Here is a 21,422-nt window from a genome sequence, read left to right on the forward strand (position 1 = left end):
GCCTTCTTACTTATTCCAGTGACTATGTAACTGTGAGTATACATTTACAGTAGCATACTTTTTGAGCACTTCCTTATACTAAGATCCTTTTTAATAAAAGTATAAAAGTGATTATAGTAAAGTTTTAATAATTCTAGTTATTTTAATGAAGTATCTGAAAAATGGTAAAATTGAAAAAGTATTCTAAGAAATAATTTTAAAATGGTAGAATAATGTTATAGGACAGATATCACAAAATTCTGAAGATCTACAGTACATGAAAATAGAATGAGATTAAAATAAACATTTCTTTTTAGGAACTTTGCTGTGGAAAACTGGACTTAAATGTCACTGATATTATCAATCTTGACAAATTAGATTTTCAAATACTTTTATAAGTAGTAACTTAGAATTCTAAGAAATTCTAAGTTATTTTACCAGTGGCTTTCACATCTGATAAATTTAGACACATTTCTTGAAAACTAGAATTTAAGATGAGTCATACAATATGAAATTTCTACATGTGAATCATACAATTAGGAAAATACCTACTTTTTTCAAATTTTTATATATAAAAAATATTATCAAGTTGATTGTAAAAAGAAAACTCAATGTTAAATTGCTTTAACACATATAAATATGTTGTTATTTTACAAGGGTATGAAATAATAATAGTACATACCGTAACTGCAACATCCATTTATAAAATAATTGTTCATATTGTTGATTTAGTTGTTTAAGTTCAGCAGAAAAGGAAGGAGAAACTTTGCTCAATAAGTTACGCAAAGTTTGCTTTAAAAAAAAAAGAAGGGAAGAAAATCATTCTCAAACCATTTACATCAAAATCAATCCAAACTAAAAATATTTCACTAGAGGTAGAGGTTAAAAAGGGGCCATTAGTGGAAATATTACTGTAATCAGGTTTGGTAATGAGTGCATCAACTGAATACACATCATATTTCAAGTATGATTTAAGTATTTGTTTTCTTTAAAAAAATTTTTCTTAGCGCGAGATCAAGAGCAAGAGAGAGAGAGCATGTGCGTGAGTGCAGGGGGAGGGGCAGAGGGAGAGGGAAAGAGAGAATCCCAAGCAGGCTCCACGCCTAGTGTGGAGCCTAACACGGGACTCAATCCCACAACCCTGAAATCATGACCCCAGCCAAAACCAAGAGCCAGATGCCCAACCAAATGAGCTACCCCAGGCACCCGTTTTCTTAAAAATTTTTAAGTACTGTTTTCAGTACAAATATATAACAGTAAAGAATTGCCCAAGTTTTATCTAGAACCATTTCTATGATTATAAATTCCAAACATAAGGCTTTAATTTCTAAAAAGATCATTACCATAAGGAGATGATTAAACCCACCTCCTGGCTTTTACAACAAATCCAGACAGATTTTTAAAAACCTATGAATTTGATGAAATGTGAAAGCTTATGGTAACAGTGAAATATGAATTCCCAGAAAACATTAAAAGTTCTTTATAATTTACCATTATCACTAGTAAAATAAACTTGTATCATTGTTTCTCTTCCAAAAGCTTTTTTTTTTTTTTTAAGTAGGCTCCATGCCCACCACAGGGCTTGAACTCATAACCCTGAGATCAAGCAAGACCTGATGTCAAATCAGACTCTCTTCTGACTGAACCACCCAGATGCCCCATTAACGTTTGATTTTTTTTTTAACTTTTATTTATTAAGTGATCTCTATCCTCAACGTGGGGCTCAAACCAATGACCCCAAGATCAAGGGTCACAGATGCCAACCAGGTACTCCCTAAAGGCTTCTTCTAACAAATCCATCTTTGATAAGTACAGCAGTTTTTTGTTTTTTTCTTTTAGATTTTATTTTTAAGAGGCACCTGGGTGGCTCAGTTGGATAAGCATCCAACTCTTGATCTCAGCCCAGTTCTTGATCTCAGGGTCGTGAAAGTGTGAAGAGGACTTAAAATTAAATAAATAAGTAAGTAAGTAAGTAAGTAAATAAGATTTTATTTTTAAGTAATCTCCACACCCAGCGTGGGACTCAAACTCACAATCCCGAGATCAAGAGTCACATGCTCTACTGACTGAGCCAGCCAGACACCCCAATATGGTAAAGTTTTTTAAAGGATAACGTAAATAAACTGAGGAAGGTACATTGCCCTGTACCCAAAACTTAGAAATTCATGCTGGTGAATCAAACACAGCTCACTTTCTGAAATGAAAACTCTAGCAAAAAGCTGTATATGCACTTTACTTTGGCGCTACCATGTTTCCATGATTCTATCCCTTAAGTAAAATATTTTTTTAATACTAAACGGTCGAGTTGGTTAGCTATGTCCACAGTCAATGAAAGACCTTCCCTTCCCTCATTATTGGTAACAGGTGTTCCTTTCATTTTAGGTCTTTCTGCATCTCAGTCCTATGAAATCCTGCTTTGACTCTAGACCCATGTATCCTTCTCCCATGTTGCTTATATAGAAATACATGCACTAAGCAGATGTTAGTTCCGTCTGCTCCCTGGAACAATTTGGCTTCTTGACATGTCTTCAGCTAGTCTCTGATCTGAATCTGATTACCAATAAGCCAGGTAACAAAAACAACCATATAGCACCAGGTCTTCTAGGTCATAGCAGCTTACCCTATATTCTCCTCTTTTCTGTATCTGTGAAAAGCCCTGTATACCTTAGAAAATTGCAAAAATTCTAGTTTACAAGTAATAAGTCTCAATACACTTTGAGCCAATAACAATTTCTTCTTGACTCAGATTATCAACCTCACTTTCTACTCAAAGATTTTCTCACTCAAATGAGTTCTGTCTTCTCTCTCAGGGAGGTATCAGTCAAAACCCTGAGTATAACTGGTATTTTTATAAAATAAGATACCAGAACCATAGTATATAGTAACCTTGTTACCTTACAGTACTGAGCAGGTTTTTCCATAATATCAAGAAGCAGATCTGCTCTGCTCTTTGCAAGGTTTGTAACTAAAAGAGTCAGGTCACAATCTATTTTACAACCAGTGTGCAGTTCAATGAATATGTGGGTTAAAGAATAACAGATTAATGCTACATGGATATCAAAGAAACTACGGCCTGATGATTATCATAAATCCTGAAGAAATGATAAAGTAATTAGAGAAAAAAAATTTAATTATAGTATGTCAAACAGAATTGAAGTGAACCATTTACCATTTTATATAATAAAATATGTAATAGGTCACATTAATTTGTGTTTCATTTTATCAGGACAATAATTCTGTTTGTGTAAACTTACCCTTCAAATTTGTTGTTTATGCAGTGTACTTTTTAGCTCACAATAAAAAAAAAAATGTAGAAGTAACTTCCTTACAACATACCTGATCCAGTTTAGCTCGCTTTAGTTTCTGCAGTGTTCTGTCAGAGGTTAAAACTTTTGAACTGCTATGAGCTTCAAAATATTCTTCTACCAAATCACTCTGAGAGTGGATAGAGCAAAATCAATTCTTAGTTTCAGATATTTTTAAAAATTTTTTTAAATTATTTTTTTTTAAGATTTTATTTATTTGAGAGGGGGAGGGAGAGAGGAGGAGAGAGAGAGAGAGAGTGCATGCAAGGAAGAGCACAAGAGGTGGGGGAGGGACAAGCAGACTCCCCACTGAGTAGGGAGCCCGATGCAGGGCTCAATCCCAGGATCCTGGGATCATGACCTGAGCCCGAAGGCAGCCACTTAACCAGCTGAGCCACCCAGGCATCCCTAGATGTTTGTTTTATATCAAAACTAGACAGTAACATTAGCATAAAATAGGATATGTGAAATTCTTTATTTGGCACCACTTTCTTTTTGAAGCAACAATACAGATTAAGGATCAAGGACATCTAATTCTAGTAGGAAAACTGAGTAACTCTTAGGGGTCATAAAAGTTAAAGAAATGACTAGATTGAAGTAGTCTGAAACGATTCCTAAGTTCCGACATAAAAACTCCAACATAAAATTTCCATTCGGACTTAAAGAAAAGGGAGTTTTACCTATCGGGACGTTCATTTTGCCTCACACAGTTCTAACAAATCCTTTAACATCAGGACAGTCAAAGAACTGAAAATGAGGAAGATATCAACAGTAAAGTAAAAGACCTGCCTACTGTTCCAGTAAAATGGCTCACTACTTGTTCTGCGGACTTGGGGCAGGACTAACCTCCATGGTGGTAAGAAGGGATGGAAAACCTTTCAAGCAGTAGGCTTCCTAGACTGCTCTGAATCTTTATACAGAACACCAGATAATTAGTCTTTTCTCAGGCCATGGTGCATACAATGTTCTTCCAAACAACTCAACATGGATCCACAGCCACTTCACTTACTATTTATATTGACTTGAATATATCAACAATGTTACAAAAACAAAACTATACAAAAAGGTATTCACTGAGAAGTTTTGCTTCCAATTATCCAATCAAAATTTATATAAAAGCTCATTTTTATACAACTGAATTGAGATGTCACCTTTAGCATACGGCACTGATACATGAACATGAATGCAGACAGGCCAAAATAGAAAGTTCAGAAATAGATGCAAATATAGATAGGCATTTATGCAAAAGGCTGAGAAAATATAGAAGTAAAGAAAAATTATGTTGATCCCCCATCTGAATCTCTTCTTTTAGGGTAGCTTAGCTTTAAGATATTATATAATTTTTCTTTAAGGTTAAAGACTCCACTTACTGTTTTATCTCTTTTCATTTTCTTAGAAGGTGTTTCTTTGCAAATAGGAGCTGAAAGGGCTCTATTCTGAGATGGAATCTTTTGGCTCAATATGACTTCATTAGTGTCCTCTTCATATTCTTGTGCAACCCCGTCATCATCTTCTGAGTTGGAAGCAGAATATTCACTTTCACTGTCAGAATGAGACCTTGGAACTGTGGGGGGGAAAGCAATTGGGAAAATTTGACAGTTTGACAAGAAAGGCACTGAAGGGTAATGGAAAGAGCGTGGACTTTGAAATAAGAGAATTTCATTCCTGGTTTTGTCATTACTTGCTGATGATTTCACCAGAGCTAGTTATTACGTAAAGTTTTCTGAGCACCAGTTTCCTCATTTATCAAATGAGGCTCATAGTGCCTAATTTAATGAACCATTGGGAAGATCACACTGAAAGGTATGTAAAGCAACCAACAATGCCTCACACCCAGGAACTGTGGCCGAAACTGTCAATCATACCTAGTATCATTTCTTTTCTTCTTCCTTGCTAACAAACTCCAATTTTGTAAAATGTGGCAATGTGTCTCACCCTAAGGAATAAATAATCATGGTAATTATCTTTTCCTCTGCCAGATACTTGTTTTCCCAGCCTCTTTTGCAACCAGGATTGGCTATGTAACCCTCCGATCAATGAAACTTGAGGGGAAATTAGAAGTTTCTGGGAAAGATTTCTCTCACTTATAGAGAGAAAGCCCCTTATTTATACCAATAGCTTAGAGGTAAAGAAGCCATTTGCAATATGAAGCATCAAACCTAAAGATGAAAAATGCTGATGGGAGAACAAGAAGATTGGAAGAACGTGGGTCCTTTCTGACACTGCTGACTTACCTCAACCATGGAACGCTGTATCCCTAGACTTTTCGTATCCCTAGACTTTTCATGATGTGAGATAATTAAGTGTCTAAGGCTTAAGCCATTATTGTAGAATTTTCTGTTGCTGCCTATACAGAAAATGCCATCCTAACTGACTCAATAAATGGTAGCTACTGTTATAAGTATTACTAATACATAGGCACATTCCATCCCAGAGCTGATACAAGAATTTTATTTTTAAACAAACCATAGCAACCTCCCCTACTCCCCAGAAATAATAAAGCTAGTTTTATACTCATAAAGTAAGGATAAAACTAGTTTTATACTCAACAAATAAGTATAAAACTTTTATAAAAAGTTAACTTCCAAAATATGAGTGAAAGAACTTTAACCAAATCAGTGTAGCAATTTTGAACAGATATATTTCAGAATATCTAGAGTCAGCATATAATAAATATAGATCTAAAGGAAGAAAAAAAAAAGGACTTGATTTTGTGGGCATATACTTCAGCAGATTCATATTTGCACTGACTGCTGCCCATGGTAGATGCATGGGTTAGAAGTAGCAGGAGGAACCAGAAAATGCTTCCACCTCATTTACATGTATACCTCCTACATGTTTGGTGGTGACTGAGAAGGAAGAGGAAATTTACCTACTCTCTAAAAAGGATGATTCTTGATCTCAGGGTCATGAGTTCAAGCCCCATGGTGGGCCTAGAGCTTACTTAAAAAAAAAAGATAGGGGCACCTGGGTGGCTCAGTCAGTTGGGCATCCGACTCACTCTTGATTTTGGCTCAGGTCCTCATCTCAGGATGGTGAGATGGAGCCCCACATAGAGCTCTGGAGCTCCACGCTCCACAGGGAGTCAGCTTCCCCCACCCCCCCAGCTCCATGCACTCTCTCAAATGAATAAATCTTTATTTATTTTTTTTAAAGATTTTATTTATTTATTTGACAGAGAGACAGCGAGTGCAGGAACACAAGCAGGGGGAGTGGGAGAGGGAGAAGCAGGCTTCCTGCTGAGCAGGGAACCCGATGCGGGGCTCGATCCCAGGACTCTGGGATCATGACCTGAGCCAAAGGCAGACACTTAACCAACTGAGCCACCCAGGCGCCCCTCAAATGAATAAATCTTTAAAAAAATAATAAATTTTAAAAAAAGATAACAGCTAACACCTGTGAAACACATATCAAGGTCAAGCACTATACTAAGCACTTCTGACATCTTTTATTTCCATTACTCTCAGAACAACTCCAGGGCTAGTACAATTATTATCCCTATTTTGTAAATGAAAAACCTGAGCCACAGAGAGGTCTCTGTAAGTGGCAGGCCAAAGACAAAAAACAAGCAGTCTAAGACTAGAACCTATACACTAAACCATTACTGCCCCCTTTTTAGGTGCTTTTTATAAAAACTCAGTTTAAAAAGAAATACATACCTATTAATCTTTTCCTTAGACCACTAGGTGCTGTTGACAGAAATTCACTTTTATCGCTGTTCTGTTTAAAAATAAAGCAAAACAGTTTCAATAATCAAATGATAATGATGACATGTAAATTAACGATGGATGAGTGGAAGAGGCTAGACAAGAAAAATATTTTGTTTTCATTAGACTACCTTGGAATTAGAAGACAATGACAAATGACTCTGTTAGGAAAAAATAGCAGAGAGCAACAAAAACAATACAACAAATTCCAAAGGATTCCTAGAGTGATTGTAGAAGTTGTATTCCAGACATCTATAAAGTACTTTTTATTATGTAAAGAAAAAAACATAAGTATATGAAGAATTAGCCTTTTGAACCACTTTCACCCATCAGACTAGCAGAATATTTCTTTTTTAAAAATTGATAATATCCAAAAAAAAAAAAAGAATTCTCGAAAAAATTGATAATATCCAGTGATAATGAGTAAGTGAAGAAATGGGCACTCCTATGCATATGGCAGTGGGCCTTTTAATGTGCTTGAAATTTACTTGTGTTAAAGTATTACCTTCTGTGAGGAGGAGAGAAAGAGATCTATACATTTTACTCCATTATGTTAAAATTTTTTAAACACTACAGACATATAAAGTCTGTTTTTCTTTTCCTCACAGAATATAATACTCTAACACCAAGAAATTTCTGGCACATTAAAATGCCCACTGTTGTATACATGTTAATTTTTAACAGTATTGATAAAAAGATAAATTCCCTGTGTTATTTTGGCAATATGAAATTATGACGAAAAACTGAAGTCTATTGTCTTGTGATAGGTTGTTGGTGCTAGTTTCAAATGTTAATACATTCTGATTTGGGATATTAAGAATAGTACTATAGGGGCGCCTGGGTGGCTCAGTCGTTAAGTGTCTTGCCTTCGGCTCAGGTCATGATCCCAGGGTCCTGGGATCGAGCCCCGCATCGGGCTCCCTGCTCAGCGGGAAGCCTGCTTCTCCCTCTCCCACTCCCCCTGCTCGTGTTCCCTCTCTCGCTGTCTATCTGTCAGATAAATAAATAAAATCTTAAAAAAAAAAAAAAATAGTACTATAATAAATGAACTGAGCCCAATGGGTTTATAAAGTATACAAACTGTCTTGATCCAGATCCTTAAAAAATGTTTTTATATTTTGCACATCTTGATCCACATGTGCACACAGTATACAACTGAAACAATTTATTATGAAATAATACTTACAAAATAGACATTTTCAATTTTATTCTATCTCATTTTTTAAACTGCAGGTCACAAACTCATCTCAAGACTGAAAGTTGAGACAGCCTGCCTCCATACAGATTAATTATCAGGTATGAGAACACCTGTGTCAAAATAACCATTTTGGAAAATTCTTGCTCAAAAAGGTAAGGCTATAAACTAATAAATAACTTCAGTGTTTGCTACAGAAAGTTTTGCAAACTAACTTATCTAGGCAGTTTGCTCATTTTGGCAACCTGTTTTCCCATCAGGATAATAGATGACTCAGCAGGGCAACCAGTTTATCAAACAATAGTTCATTCATCAGGACTCAGTTTAAGACCCTCTCTTTTCTGTGTCCACCAATCCTCAAATATCTTGTAATGAGTTTTGTCTTATATCAGTTTCCCATCTTGATAGCTGTGCCTGAAGCCTTTTGAGTCCAGATCCCCAAGCCCTATACATATTCTCTCCTGAACCCCCTCCCTTCTAAGTGCACTAAGACTGCCACTGGGATGTTGTCTCTTATTGTGGTAGGTTTTCTGATGGTTTCTTGGGGTAATTGACAAGATCCACTTATGTGTTGTGATCCACACCTTGAAAAAGAATGTGCTAATATATCTATATTCTTGACTGGATTATGGGAATGAGTTTTATTCTTTCATAGTGATACAGTATACAAGATATAATACAGGAAAAAAGCATTATCAAAGACAAAAGAGGCTCTAACACGTCTAATCGCACATCTAGACTTGCCTAAATAGGACATTTGCACACAGGCCATAACCATGGCCCTGAATGTCTATACTCATTCTTATAAGGGGTTCCCCAAACTTAGCCTATGCACAATTCCAGGCATGTCTAAATTTATAGCCATCCAAGCCTGGACACACTCACCACTCACATACTCATTGTACTGGATTTGTCCATGCCCATCTGGGCTTGCTCATATCCAGACAGGGCCACTTGACAAGGCATAATGAAAAAACAAAATCGCAAAAACACAAAGGAGAGGATAAAAATTGTCAATTCTTTTCAGCTACCCTAGAACAAATTTACCAAAACCAACTTTGTTTTCAAATGTAAATTATGAAAGGATGTATTAATGGATTTAATGGATCTTGGCATTAGTCCCTCAAGAAACAAAAGAACACTATGTATAAAAGCAAAGCAAAGCAAAGCAAAACAAAACAAAACAAAACCCATAAAATTTCCAGGCCAGCTCTACTAAGATGAAAATACCCAGGGATAGTTCTGACATAGAAACGGCACAGCAGTTGGGTGTAGAAGACCTGGCTTCATTTTTCATCTTTTCTCCTTCCCAGTTAGATGAACTTAAGACAAGTCACTTCACCTCTCTGAACCTCAGATGCTTCATCTAATATAAGGTGTCTAATTGGCAAATACCCGTAACTTGTAAAGCACTATATAAATTAAGAGATGAAGTGGCTATTTTTCATGTCCTTGTAACACTAAAGTTTTTGCTTGTTTTCAGTCATTGCTTACCTTCAACTGAACTTTGTCTGAAGCAGAATGCCCTAAAGAATAAAACAAAAAGGCATTACTTACCATAAGTACTTCAATTTTCATCATAGTCTAGTTTCATTAAACTGCTCCACAATTCTCCACCGTGACTTCCAAACCCCCAAAGCCTTATTTCAAATAGAATGTGGCTAAAGCAAATCCTCCATGAACACTTGGCTTACTCAAGCAAATGATAATAGGGTTTTTTTTTTTTAATTAACATATAATGTATTGTTTCAGGGGTACAGGTCTGTGATTCGACAGTCTTACACAACACACAGCGCTCACCACAACACATAGCCTCTGATAATAGGGTTTTAAGAGTGTTTCTAATTGGCCCTGTCAATTTGCACAACTTCAATCAGCAGTTATTTCCCCCTTTTATTGATAGCTAAATATGGGCATACTAAGGCACAAACTGGGTATTAACTGCATTTTGTTGAAGGAATTTTCAGAACAGAAAAGAATATATAACAATGCATTTAGACAAGGAATTCAAGCATAACTTGAAGCAACTATGAAAACTCTATTCAAAGAACTGAGGTAAAATCTTACCCTTACTACACTGAGGAATGTTTATCATAATTTCAGGATCATTCTTCAAACTGAATGAAACATTTTTTCTTGGTGTTTTTGCTAGTTCTGAAGCTGTAAACAGACAAAAGAAATATATAAAACAATCTTTAATGGATGACAGCAGATGAAGGGGGAAAGAGCTTTATTTCACTTATAAAGCTCTTTTTTTTAAAAAAGATTCATTTATTTTAGATGGAGAGAGAGAGAGAGCGCACATGTGCTCAAGAGTACGGGGAGGGATGGAGGGAGAGAATCTTCAAGCAGACTCCCACTGAGTGCGGCGCCTGACGTGGGACTCAATCCCATGACCCATGAGACCTGAGCCAAGATCAAGAGTTGGTTGCTTAACCAACTGAGCCACCCAGGTGCCCTTCACTTACATAAATTCTTAGGGGAAAAAAAAAGAAACCTGCCTGCTACTATTACCAGGAAGATAAATAAACCTACCCATATTAAGAGTACTGCCTCTTACCTTTATTTGCTATGTTCCAAGCATCTTAAGTCTTCTTTCAAATATCTACAGGTGTCTCAAGAAAATACAAATAAACAGTTTTGACCCTACTGCTTTCTATAATTGTCATTCTCTCTCCCTCTCCTCTCCATAGACAATTTTACACTCTTTCCATTTCTTTAACATATATATTTGAAGCATATTTTTGCTAGGGGTAAGAATGGCCAGAAAATAGGATCTAAAATCAAATGGAAGCTGTGTATATTTAAAATTTTATGCTTTAAAAACTCTTAAATCTCCCATCACATGTGGTATATTTTATTTTGTGTCTAAAACTCTATAATACATGTGAATAACATATAAAATTTAATATAGCATTGAACAGATGGCTGTTTCTTCAATTGAACATCAGATTAAATAGTTGGCTTCTAAAATATAGGGCCATTTTAAAGGAAAACTAAAATCTTTACCTTTAAAGATACTTACTTTCTCAGTAGCGTGAGAGGCATGTGGAATGAAGCCTAACTAAGGAATAGATTTATATTTCCCAATTTAACACACACTGGCACGTTGTTTACTGAGAAGAAAGTGAACATTATATCCCCATTTTTTTTAAAGGAGAAAGTACACTTGAATTTGTGTAAGTTAAACCCACTTTACTCAAACTCTTCCTGTTTCACAGTTTTATCCTCCAAACTTGAAATTGATCCAAAATACTCATGACAGTCCCCACAAATGTACTGCCTTCTTTTTTAACTAACCTCCTCAGTCTTCTGTATCATTCACTAGAGGTTTTTTTTTTTTTCTTTCTTTGAAATTATTCCTCCGTTTGGGTTCTATGACATTATTCCGGCCCCCAGCTATTGCTGGTAGCTATTCCGTCTCTTCCCTGCTGTCTCCTCTGCACATTCTCTAAGTATGCCTAAAAATCAGCCCTTTGCTTTCTCTTTACACCAGAATAATGTACTATGTTTGGATTAAAGGCTGTTGACCCAAAGGATAGGAAAAAAAAAACTTCACATCAACAAAAAGCGACATAAGCACAAAGTAATTTAGCTGGGATCATTTTGGTTATATGTTGCAACATGGAAAAATTCTGTTTTTAAGTAACTATTAAACTACAAAAGGGAAGGAAAAGGAAGAATTGAAGAGGAAAAAGAATAAAAGACAGTTAATCACATATGGCTATTGACTCTACTAATAAAAAATTGGGGCATATATTCTGTATCTTTTTCATTTTTCTAATAATTCATTTGTATTGTATTTTACACAACTGGTCTGCAACATATTGGAAATTTTATTTTATTTATTTATTTTTAAAGATTTTTTTTTTTTTTTTTTTTTTTTTAAAGATTTTATTTATTTATTTGACAGAGAGAGAGATAGCGAGAGCAGGAACGCAAGCAAGGGGAGTGGGGGAGGGAGAAGCAGGCTTCCCGCCGAGCAGGGAGCCCGATGTGGGACTCGATCCCAGGACCCTGGGATCATGACCTGAGCCGAAGGCAGACGCTTAACGACTGAGCCACCCAGGGGCCCCATATTGGAAATTTTAAAATAAAATTTTAAAATCTTTGCCTTCTCATTAGGCTATTATTTATCCTATCATCCAATCTATTTTTAATTTCCTAAAGTCATCCCTTTCTACAAGCTCATTGAACTCCTTACTGTCCTCTACTTGGTATTTCTACCTTTGCTCTTTTGTTTGCATTAATTTACTCATCCCAAACATGTATTTTAAAAAGCCTCCCTGTCTAACTCCTATATCTAGTCCTATATCTTCATTAGCCCAATTATATTTAATCATTCATACACAGTAATATATGATTTTATGGCAGGTTAGAGTTATTCAAAAAATACTAAGGCTGGGGCGCCTGGGTGGTTTAGTTGGTTAAGTGTCTGACTTTGGCTCAGGTCGTGATATCAGCGTCCTGATACCAAGCCCTGCATCGGGCTCTGTGCTTCTCCCTTTCCCTCTCCCTCGGCCCCTGCCCCTGCTCGCACTCTCTCTCAAATAAATAAAATCTTTTTTTTTTTTTAAAGATTTTATTTATTTATTTGTCAGAGAGAGCGAGCGCATGCACAAGCAGGGGGAGCGGGCAGAAGGAGAAGCAGGCTCCCCGTGGAGCAAGGAGCCCGATGTGGGACTCAATCCCAGGACCCCGGGATCATGACCTGAGCCAAAGGCAGACACTTAACCAACTGAGCCACCCAGGCGTCCTTCAAATAAATAAAACCTTTAAAGAAAAAAAATACTAAGGCCTTCTACTTCACTGATATAATCAGATGTAAACACAATTAGCAACAATACAGAGCATTACAACTAAACATGAGTCCTAACTAAATAGATTTTAGAAAGTATGATCAATCTCAAATTATCCAGAAAACCATCTTTTCATGACTGTATATATTTTTTCTTTTTTAAATTTCACAGAGAGAGAGAGAGCACAAGCAGGGGGAGCGGGAGGAGAAGCAGGCTCCCCGCTGGGTAGGGAGCCCAATGTGGGGCTCTATCCCAGGACCCTGGCATCATGACCTGAGCTGAAGGCAGACGCCCAACTGACTGAGCCACCCAGGAGCCCCCATGACTATATATTTCTTTCATTTATGATGACAGAAATGTACAACATAACAATGCTTAAGTTTCTTGCAGCCCATATAATGTAAGACATACATCATGGTTATTATATGCATGTTGATTATCTACTTGGAGAACTTCTACTTGATTACTCTTCTGGGGCTCCTCTCCACTATTAGTTCTCTTTCTCCAATGTTCTTTGTCCTATTTCATGGTTCTGGGGTTTCAGGTTAGTCTTGGTGTCTATCTGATCCTTTCTCTAATAATTGTTTTAACACTTATTCTCTGGTTTCCCAGAGATCCTACTCAGAATGCAGTCATTTTTTACAGGTTGAAAAACTTTCAATTTCTTGATGTGGATTATAAACACTAAGAAACAGATCAGTTAATGTAAATTATTGTACATACCATGCTAGCTTCAAAATTAATAATGAATTTCATATTATACCTTTTGGAAAAACTGAATTTTCCAAGTGATTAAATATTATTATGTTCTATAACATAGGTCTTATAATTACTTATATGTCCCTGATCAGTGTCAACACTTAAGTTTTTCACTTGATCTTGAATGTTTACCTGGTTACTGGCCAGAATGATTGCATAAAAATACACCACTTCAGAAATATATATTGGTGTTCTGTAATTATACATTATAAGCCCTATTAAACAACTATTATATTTTACCGGGTAGTTAATTATTATTCCCTTACTCTTGACTTCTTGGTGTTCCCAAACCTTCATATACTTATGGACCTCCTTAATTTTCAAACTGCTTTCACATGTTATTTCCCTTCCTCAAAGCTTTCAAATCTGACCCCTCATACCACAGAACCCAAATAAAGTGCCATCTGAATTTTAACTGGATTGACAGTTTAATTTTAATGTTAAATGTAATTTATTTTAGTCTGGTTTTTCTAAAAATCAGTAATTCATTTGTAATTAGTATAAGTGGCAAATTGAGTAAGAAAATGTCACAATAGCCCATTTGTAACAATTTTATAGTTTTCCACAATATATTTTTCTTTTCTTTTCTTTTAAAGATTTTATTTATTTATTTGACAGAGAGAGACACAGCAAGAGAGGGAACACAAGCAGGGGGAGTGGGAGAGGGAGAAGCAGGCTTCCCGCCAAGCAGGGAGCCCGATGCGGGGCTCAATCCCAGGACCCCGGAATCATGACCTGAGCCGAAGGCAGACGCTTAACGACTGAGCCACCCAGGGGCCCCTACAATACATTTTTCTATACATAGCATAAAATTCTTATTTAATAAATTCAGAATATCTGTGACTTAAGTCACTCACAAACTTAAAAATTTCTTCAGAACCTATGCTACATGTGGGAAGAAGATGAAGACAGGATTCCTACTATGAGACGCTTAAAACCTATCTGAGAACAGAAGACACATATGAGCATGAAAAACTGACTATGTATGCTTGAAAAAGTGATATAAAATGACATCCCTCATTCTTCTAGGGAATGCAATAAGATGATAACTGTGGAGAATGTGGTTAAATACACCTTTTAGAAAAGCAACATACCTAATTTGGCCATCTTTTCAGAGTGTTTTCTATTCTGAAAAGAATAAACTTTATTCCCACCATCTGCAGCAGAGCCATTTTTCAAGGATTCTGAAAGAGAAAATGCAGTATGTTTTGGAAAAATAAGCAAAATTAACAGAAAAAAAGATAAAACCTTAAGATTTGCACCCCCCCCAGTCTTGCATAAAGGTTTAATACATTATTTATACATAAAATATTTTAAAACACAAGAGAACTGTTTATATAAATTTGAAACACAGAAAACATATTATTCTTCACAAGTACACACAAATTAGATATATAAACACACACACAGAGCCCCCCCGCCAATAAACCCCTCCAGACTAGAGGGATATCCATTCAATTCATGATAGTGTTGCCCGAGGAGGGAAAACTGAAGGGACTCAAATAGGTTTCTTCTTGAAGCAAACACGCAAAGTACAATTGAGCTAATTGAGGTTGAGATTTAAATCACTGTTACATGGTGGAAGCTCTCTTACTCCCTATCAAGATAGTGACTTAATTTCACTCTTCAATCATCCCTTTAAATAACAGCTGCTACCTAGAACATACCAGATACTCTAGTAGCCTACTCTCTGGCACAGCAATTCTCCAAGTGTGGTGGCGTCAGGTCTCTCAGGTCCCCGAGGCCAAAACGATTTCATAACACTAAGACATTATTTGACTTTTTCTCCATCAAGAGTGGAGAGTGAGGTATTCCAGAGACTATATTATGTGTGATGACAGCACCATCCTGTGGGTTAATGGAATGTGTGAGGCAGATATGAAAATTCAGCTGTCTTCTATTAAGCCAGACATTTGCAAAAATGTAAAACAGTGACTTCTTATTTTCTTTTTGGAAATAGTTGTTTTCCGTCTAAATATATATATGTCAATATGTATTGGGTTTATTATTGTTATTACAAAACAGTGCCAGACTTTTCCAAAGTCAGTGTTCACTATCCTTACTGTTTAAGAGTCCCCATTTTATATGCACTAATACTTGGCATTATCCAAACTCCTTAATCTTTGCCAGTCGAGTGGGTGTAAAATGAATCTTATGGGGAGAATTGTTTTAATTTCCCTTTTCCTAATCGCTAATGAGGTTGAACATCTTTTCACAACTTTCTTATTTCCAAGGAAGAAATATCTTCTTTATCCTGACTTGTCTTCTCACCTCTTTATGATGACATTTGATGAAGAGAAGTCCTAAATTTTTTTTCAAAGACTGTTTTAAAAGCAGTTTTAGGTTCAGAGCCAATTTGGATAGAAGGTACAGGGATTTCCTATATACTTCCTGCCCTCACAAATGTACAGCCTCCTCCAGCTACCAACATCCCACACCAGAGTGGTAGATTTGTTACAATCATGAACCTACACTGACACCTCATTAACATCCCAAGTCCATAGCTTATATTAAGGTTCACTCTTTTTTTTTTTTTTTAAGATTTATTTATTTGAGAGAGCGAGTGAGCGAGAAGAGAGCATAAGCAGGAAGGAGAGAGAGAAGCAAGCTCCCACTGGGCAGGGAGCCCCGACGTGGGGCTTGATCCCAGGACTCTGGGATCATGACCCGAGCTGAAGGCAGACACCCAACCGACTGAGCCACCCAGGTGCCCAAGGTTCACTCTTGGTGTGGTATATTCTATAGGTTTTATTTTTTTTAAGTTTTTATTTAAATTCTAGTTAGTTAACAGTTAACCAATATAGTTAATATTGGTTTCAGAGGTCGAATTTAGTGATTCAGTGCTTATATATAATGCCCAGTGCTCATCATAACAAGTGCCTTCCTTAACACCCATCAACCATTTAGCCCATTCCCCACCCACCTCCCCTCCAGCAACCCTCAGTTTGTTCTCTAGCGTTAAGAGAGTTAAGAGTCTCTTACGGTTTGCCTCCCTCTTTTTTTTCCCCTTCTTCTATGTTCATCTGTTTTGTTTCTTAAATCCCACATGAGTGAAATCATATGGTGTTTGTCTCTGACTTATTTCACTTAGCATAATACATTCTAGCTCCATCCATGTGGTTGCAGATGGCAAGATTTCATTCTTTTTGATGGCATTCTATAGCTTGTGACAAAAGTACGATGATATGTATCCACCACTGTAGTATAATACAGAACAGTTTCAATGCCCTAAGAATTCTCTGTACTCTACCTACTCATACCTCCCACCCCCGACGCCTGGCAACCACTGATCTCCTCATGGTCTCTGCAGTTTTGCCCTTCCTACAATGTCACATAGCTGGTATCACAGCCAGTAGCCTTTTCAGATTGGCTTCTCTCACTCAGTAATAAGCGTTTAAGGTTCTGCCACATCTTTTCATGTCTTGATAGCTTTTTTTTAAAAATGCTGAATAATATCCCACTGTATGGATATATCAGTTTATTTATTCTTTGTTAACTTTTTGGTTGCTTCCAAGCCATGGCAATTATGAACAAAGGTTCTATAAACATGTGTGTGCAGGTTTTTGAGTGGAGGTAAGTTTTCAACTCATATGAGTAAATACGAAGAAGCACAACTGCTAGATCATATGGTAAGAATATGTTTACTTTGTAAGAAACTGCCAAACTGTCATCCAGTTGTTCCATTTTGCATTCCCACCAGCAATAAATGAGAATTCCGGTTGCTCCACAGATTTGCCAGCATTTGGTGCTGTCAATGTTTTGCACTTGGGCCATTCTAATAGGCGTGTAAGTGGTATCTCATTGTTGTTTTAATTTGCAATTTCCTAATGACGTATAATGCTTTTAGTATATTTTCATGTGATTATTTGCCATCTATAGATCTTCTTCAGTGAGATGTCCTGTTTCTCTGCTCATTTTTATTTTTTAAAAGATTTTATTTATTCATTTGCCAGAGAGAGAGAGCACAAGCAGGGGGGAACAGTAAGCAGAGGGAGAAGCAGGCTCCCCGCTGAGTCCTCTGCTCATTTTTAAATCAGGTTATTCATTATCTCATTGTTGAGTTTTAAGAGGTCTTTGTATATTTTGAGTAACATTTCTTTTAAGATTTTATTTATTTATTTGAGAGAGAGCGAGAGAGATCACAGAGGGAGAGGGAGAAGCAGACCCCCCCCCCTCCTCAGCAGAGAGCCTGATGCGGGGCTCAATCCCAGGACCCGGAGATCATGACCTTCGCCAACAGAGCTACCCAGGCGCCCCATGAGTAACATTTCTTTAATAGATGTGTTTTGCAAATATTTTCTCCTAATCTGTGGTTTGTCTTCTTGAGAAGCGCTGAATTTTAATTAGAATATGTCAATCTTTTCTTTTGATTACATTAAACTAAAAAAAATTCTTCTATAATAAAGTCAAAACCATATTCTCTTGTATTTTCTTTCTTTCTTTTTTTTTTTTTTTTTAAAGATTTTATTTATTTATTTGACAGAGAGAGACACAACGAGAGAGGGACACAAGTAAGGGGAGTGGGAGAGGGAGAAGCAGGCTCCCGGCTGAGCAGGGAGCCCGATGCAGAACTCGATCCCAGGACCCTGGGACCATGACCTGAGCCGAAGGCAGACGCTTAACGACTGAGCCACCCAGGTGCCCCTCTCTCGTATTTTCTTATGAAAGCATTTACATTTGCTTTTTTTAATGTAAATCTTAAATTAAGGTAATTAACTTGTTTATGATGGGAGGTAGAGATCCAGTTTCTTTTATTCATAAGGATACCCAGTTGGCTCAACGCTGTTTACTGACCAGTTCATCCTTAGCTGAGTGATCTTCAATGCTACCTCTCTCATATATCTGATTTATGCATGAGTCTGTTTATGGTAAACCTGTCTTTATGTAACTTACATGTCTGGCACAGAGACAAAATATTTAAAGATACTGAGTGGTTTCTCCGTAAACTAAATTAAATGCTTTAGAAATATTTGATAAAAGTTATTAACTAAAACAAATGGTTTCAAATTAGGTATGGATGAGAAGCCATAAAAGATTTAAGAAAAAATTTGAAAAAATATAAAAGTATACTATACCAAGACTGCATTAAAAGTGTCTTTAAATGTACAATCTAATGAAGGGAAAGGAAACCTGAAATCCCAGATGATGCATGCATTATGGATATACTGTCTAAAAAAAAATCAAACACCAAAATCAAAAGGTAATGCTGTTCTTCAACCAGCTGACCTCTAGCAAACTTCTAATTAAAGAAAAGACTGTGGGGGGCCGCCTGAGTGGCTCAGTGGTTTAAGCATCTGCCTTTGGCTCAGGTCATGATCTCAGGATCCTGAGATCACTGGCATGGGGCTCCCTGCTCCGTGGGGAACCTGGTTCTCCCTCTGCCTGCCACTCCCTCTGCTTCTGCGCTTGCTTACTCTCTCAAATAAATAAATAAAATCTTTAAAAAAAGAAAAAAAGACAAGACTGGGGTTTGTGTGTGTGTATGCTTATATATATATACTTATATATAAAAATGTTTAGAGTACAGTAGTACAGTAGTTATTTTTGTGATTTTCTGGTTCTGACATTTTGATTGACTAATTAACAGTGGTCTAATCACACTGGCCAAGATTTTACTATAATACATATAAAACTTTTTAACAGGTTTTAAATTATTCAAAATGCACAAAACCAAAAAACTGTGAATATAAAAACCATGGAAAAATTAAAATGGGTAATAAATGTAAGAAAAAATGTTTAATGCCAATGAGGGGTCTTAATATTAGTTGATATAATCTTTCTAGAAAGCAATTTGGCAATATGTATGCCTTATAAAGTTGATACACCTTCACCAATAATTCTACTGCTAGGAGTCTCTTATGAAGAAATAAAAGATCTAAACAAAGATTTATATCCAAGGATAATCACTACTGCATTTGTTACAATAAAAATTTAGAAACAATCCAAACGTCTAATAGAGGCCAACTATGTTATTTATAAATCTGAATGCAATATTACAGAAATAACACTCCCATTTCACACCCATTAGGAAGGCTATTAAAAAAAAAGACAAGTGTTGGTAAGCATACAGAGTAACTGGAATGCTTGTGCATTGTTGGTGGAAATGTAATTTGGTGTAGCTGCTGTGGAAAACATTATGGCAGTTCTTTAAAAAATTAAAAATAGAATTACCATATGATCCAGCAATTCCACTTCTGGGAATATACCCCAAAGAATTCAAATCAGGGTCTCAAAAAGATACTTGTACACCCATGTTCATAAAAGCATTATTCACAGTAGCCAAAAGGCTGAAGCCACCCAATGTCCATTGACAGATAAATGGATAAACAAAATGTATATACATACATTGCAGTAGTATTCAGCCTCAAAAAGGAAGGAAATTCTGACACATGCCACAACATGGATGAACCTTGAGAACACTATGCTAAGTGAAATAAACCAGTCACACACAAAAATACTGAATGATTCCACTTATATGAGGTACCTCAAATAGTCAAATTCAGAGGAAAGTAAAATGGTGGTTGTTGGGCTGTGGGGAGGAGGGACTGGGGAGTTTTTTAATGGGTAGAATTTCAGTTTTGTAAAATGAAAAGAGTTCTGGAGATTGCAAAACAATGTGAATGTACTTAATACTGAAGTACACACTTTAAGATGGGAAATTTTATGTTACATATATTTTACCACAAGTTTTATTTATTTATTATTTATTTATTTTCTCCCAATTTTTTAAATCTTTTTTTTTTTTTTTTACGATTTATTTAGTTGACAGAGAGAGAGAGCACAAGCAGATGGAATAGCAGGCAGAGGGAGAAAGAGAAGCAGGCTCCCTGCCGAGCAAGGAGCCCGATGTGGGGCTCGATCCCAGGACCCTGGGATCATGACCTGAGCCGAAGGCAGCTGCTTAACCAACTGAGCCACCCAGGCGCCCCAATTTTTTAAAAAAGATTTATTTTAGAGAGAGCGTGAGAGTGGGGGGAGGGACAAAGGGAGAAGGAGAGAGAGAATCCCAAGCAGACTCCACACTGAGCCCAATGCAAGGCTCGATCCCACAACCCTGAGATCATGACCTAAGTCAAAACCAAGAGTTGAATACTTAGATGACTGAGCCACCCAGATGCCCCTCTCATAATTTTTAAAAAGAGATTTTATTTAACCACAATTAAAAACGTGACATAATCCTTAAGTTCAAAAATAGAACTGTGAATAAGGCAAAATTAATTATAATATGAATGGGGTGCCTGGGTGGCTTAGTCAGTTAAGTGGCTGACTTCAGCTCAGGTCATGATCTCAGGCTCTGCACTTGGTGGGGAATCTGCTTCTCCCTCTCCCTTCCCCAACTCGTGCATGCACACTCTCTTTCTCTCTCTCAAAAAAATAAATAAAATCTTTAAATAAAGAAAGAATGGACCACATATTGGTCACGGAATTTTCTAGCAGCTAACTTATAAGAATCAAGTATCCAAAAAAACCACTTTAAAGACAAATATATTGTTTTCAATCTCTTCTTAGGTCTACCATAACAGGAATCAAGAATCCAAAGTTCTGGGGCACCTGAATGGCTCAGTCGGTTAAGCATCTGACTTTGGCTCAGGTCATGATTTCAGGGTCTTGGGATCAAGCCCCACGTAGGGCTCCTCACTCAGCGGGAAGTCTGCTTGTCCCTCTGCACCCCCCCCCC

General features: G+C 36.7%; 2 protein-coding genes across 8 annotated transcripts in view; one reads left to right on the top strand and one right to left on the bottom strand.

Moving 5' to 3' along the window:
- Window positions 1–14,164, top strand: part of NIF3L1 (NGG1 interacting factor 3 like 1) — a 55,165-nt gene extending 41,001 nt beyond the window's left edge. Inside the window, exons 9-10 of one of the 2 annotated variants that reach the window (XR_013447320.1) lie at window positions 8,225–8,287; window positions 13,157–14,164. The gene's annotated coding sequence lies outside the window, so the exon portion shown is untranslated. Of the gene's footprint in view, window positions 1–8,224 lie in introns of both variants that reach the window. The other variant, XR_013447319.1, reaches the window with a different exon arrangement.
- The window catches only part of ORC2 (origin recognition complex subunit 2), a 47,019-nt gene that overhangs the window by 13,795 nt on the left and 11,802 nt on the right, over window positions 1–21,422 (bottom strand). For all 6 annotated transcript variants that reach the window (XM_036098523.2, XM_078071173.1, XM_036098521.2 and 3 more), the window contains 7 exons: window positions 14,839–14,928; window positions 10,254–10,346; window positions 9,681–9,712; window positions 6,944–7,004; window positions 4,655–4,848; window positions 3,316–3,414; window positions 662–771 (listed from right to left, as the gene is read on the bottom strand). In XM_036098523.2, the coding sequence (XP_035954416.1) occupies window positions 662–771; window positions 3,316–3,414; window positions 4,655–4,848; window positions 6,944–7,004; window positions 9,681–9,712; window positions 10,254–10,346; window positions 14,839–14,928 (679 nt within the window). The remainder of the gene's footprint in view (window positions 1–661; window positions 772–3,315; window positions 3,415–4,654; window positions 4,849–6,943; window positions 7,005–9,680; window positions 9,713–10,253; window positions 10,347–14,838; window positions 14,929–21,422) is intronic.

Source organism: Halichoerus grypus, chromosome 4 (genome assembly GCF_964656455.1).
Source record: "Halichoerus grypus chromosome 4, mHalGry1.hap1.1, whole genome shotgun sequence".
NCBI classification, from domain to species: domain Eukaryota; kingdom Metazoa; phylum Chordata; class Mammalia; order Carnivora; family Phocidae; genus Halichoerus; species Halichoerus grypus.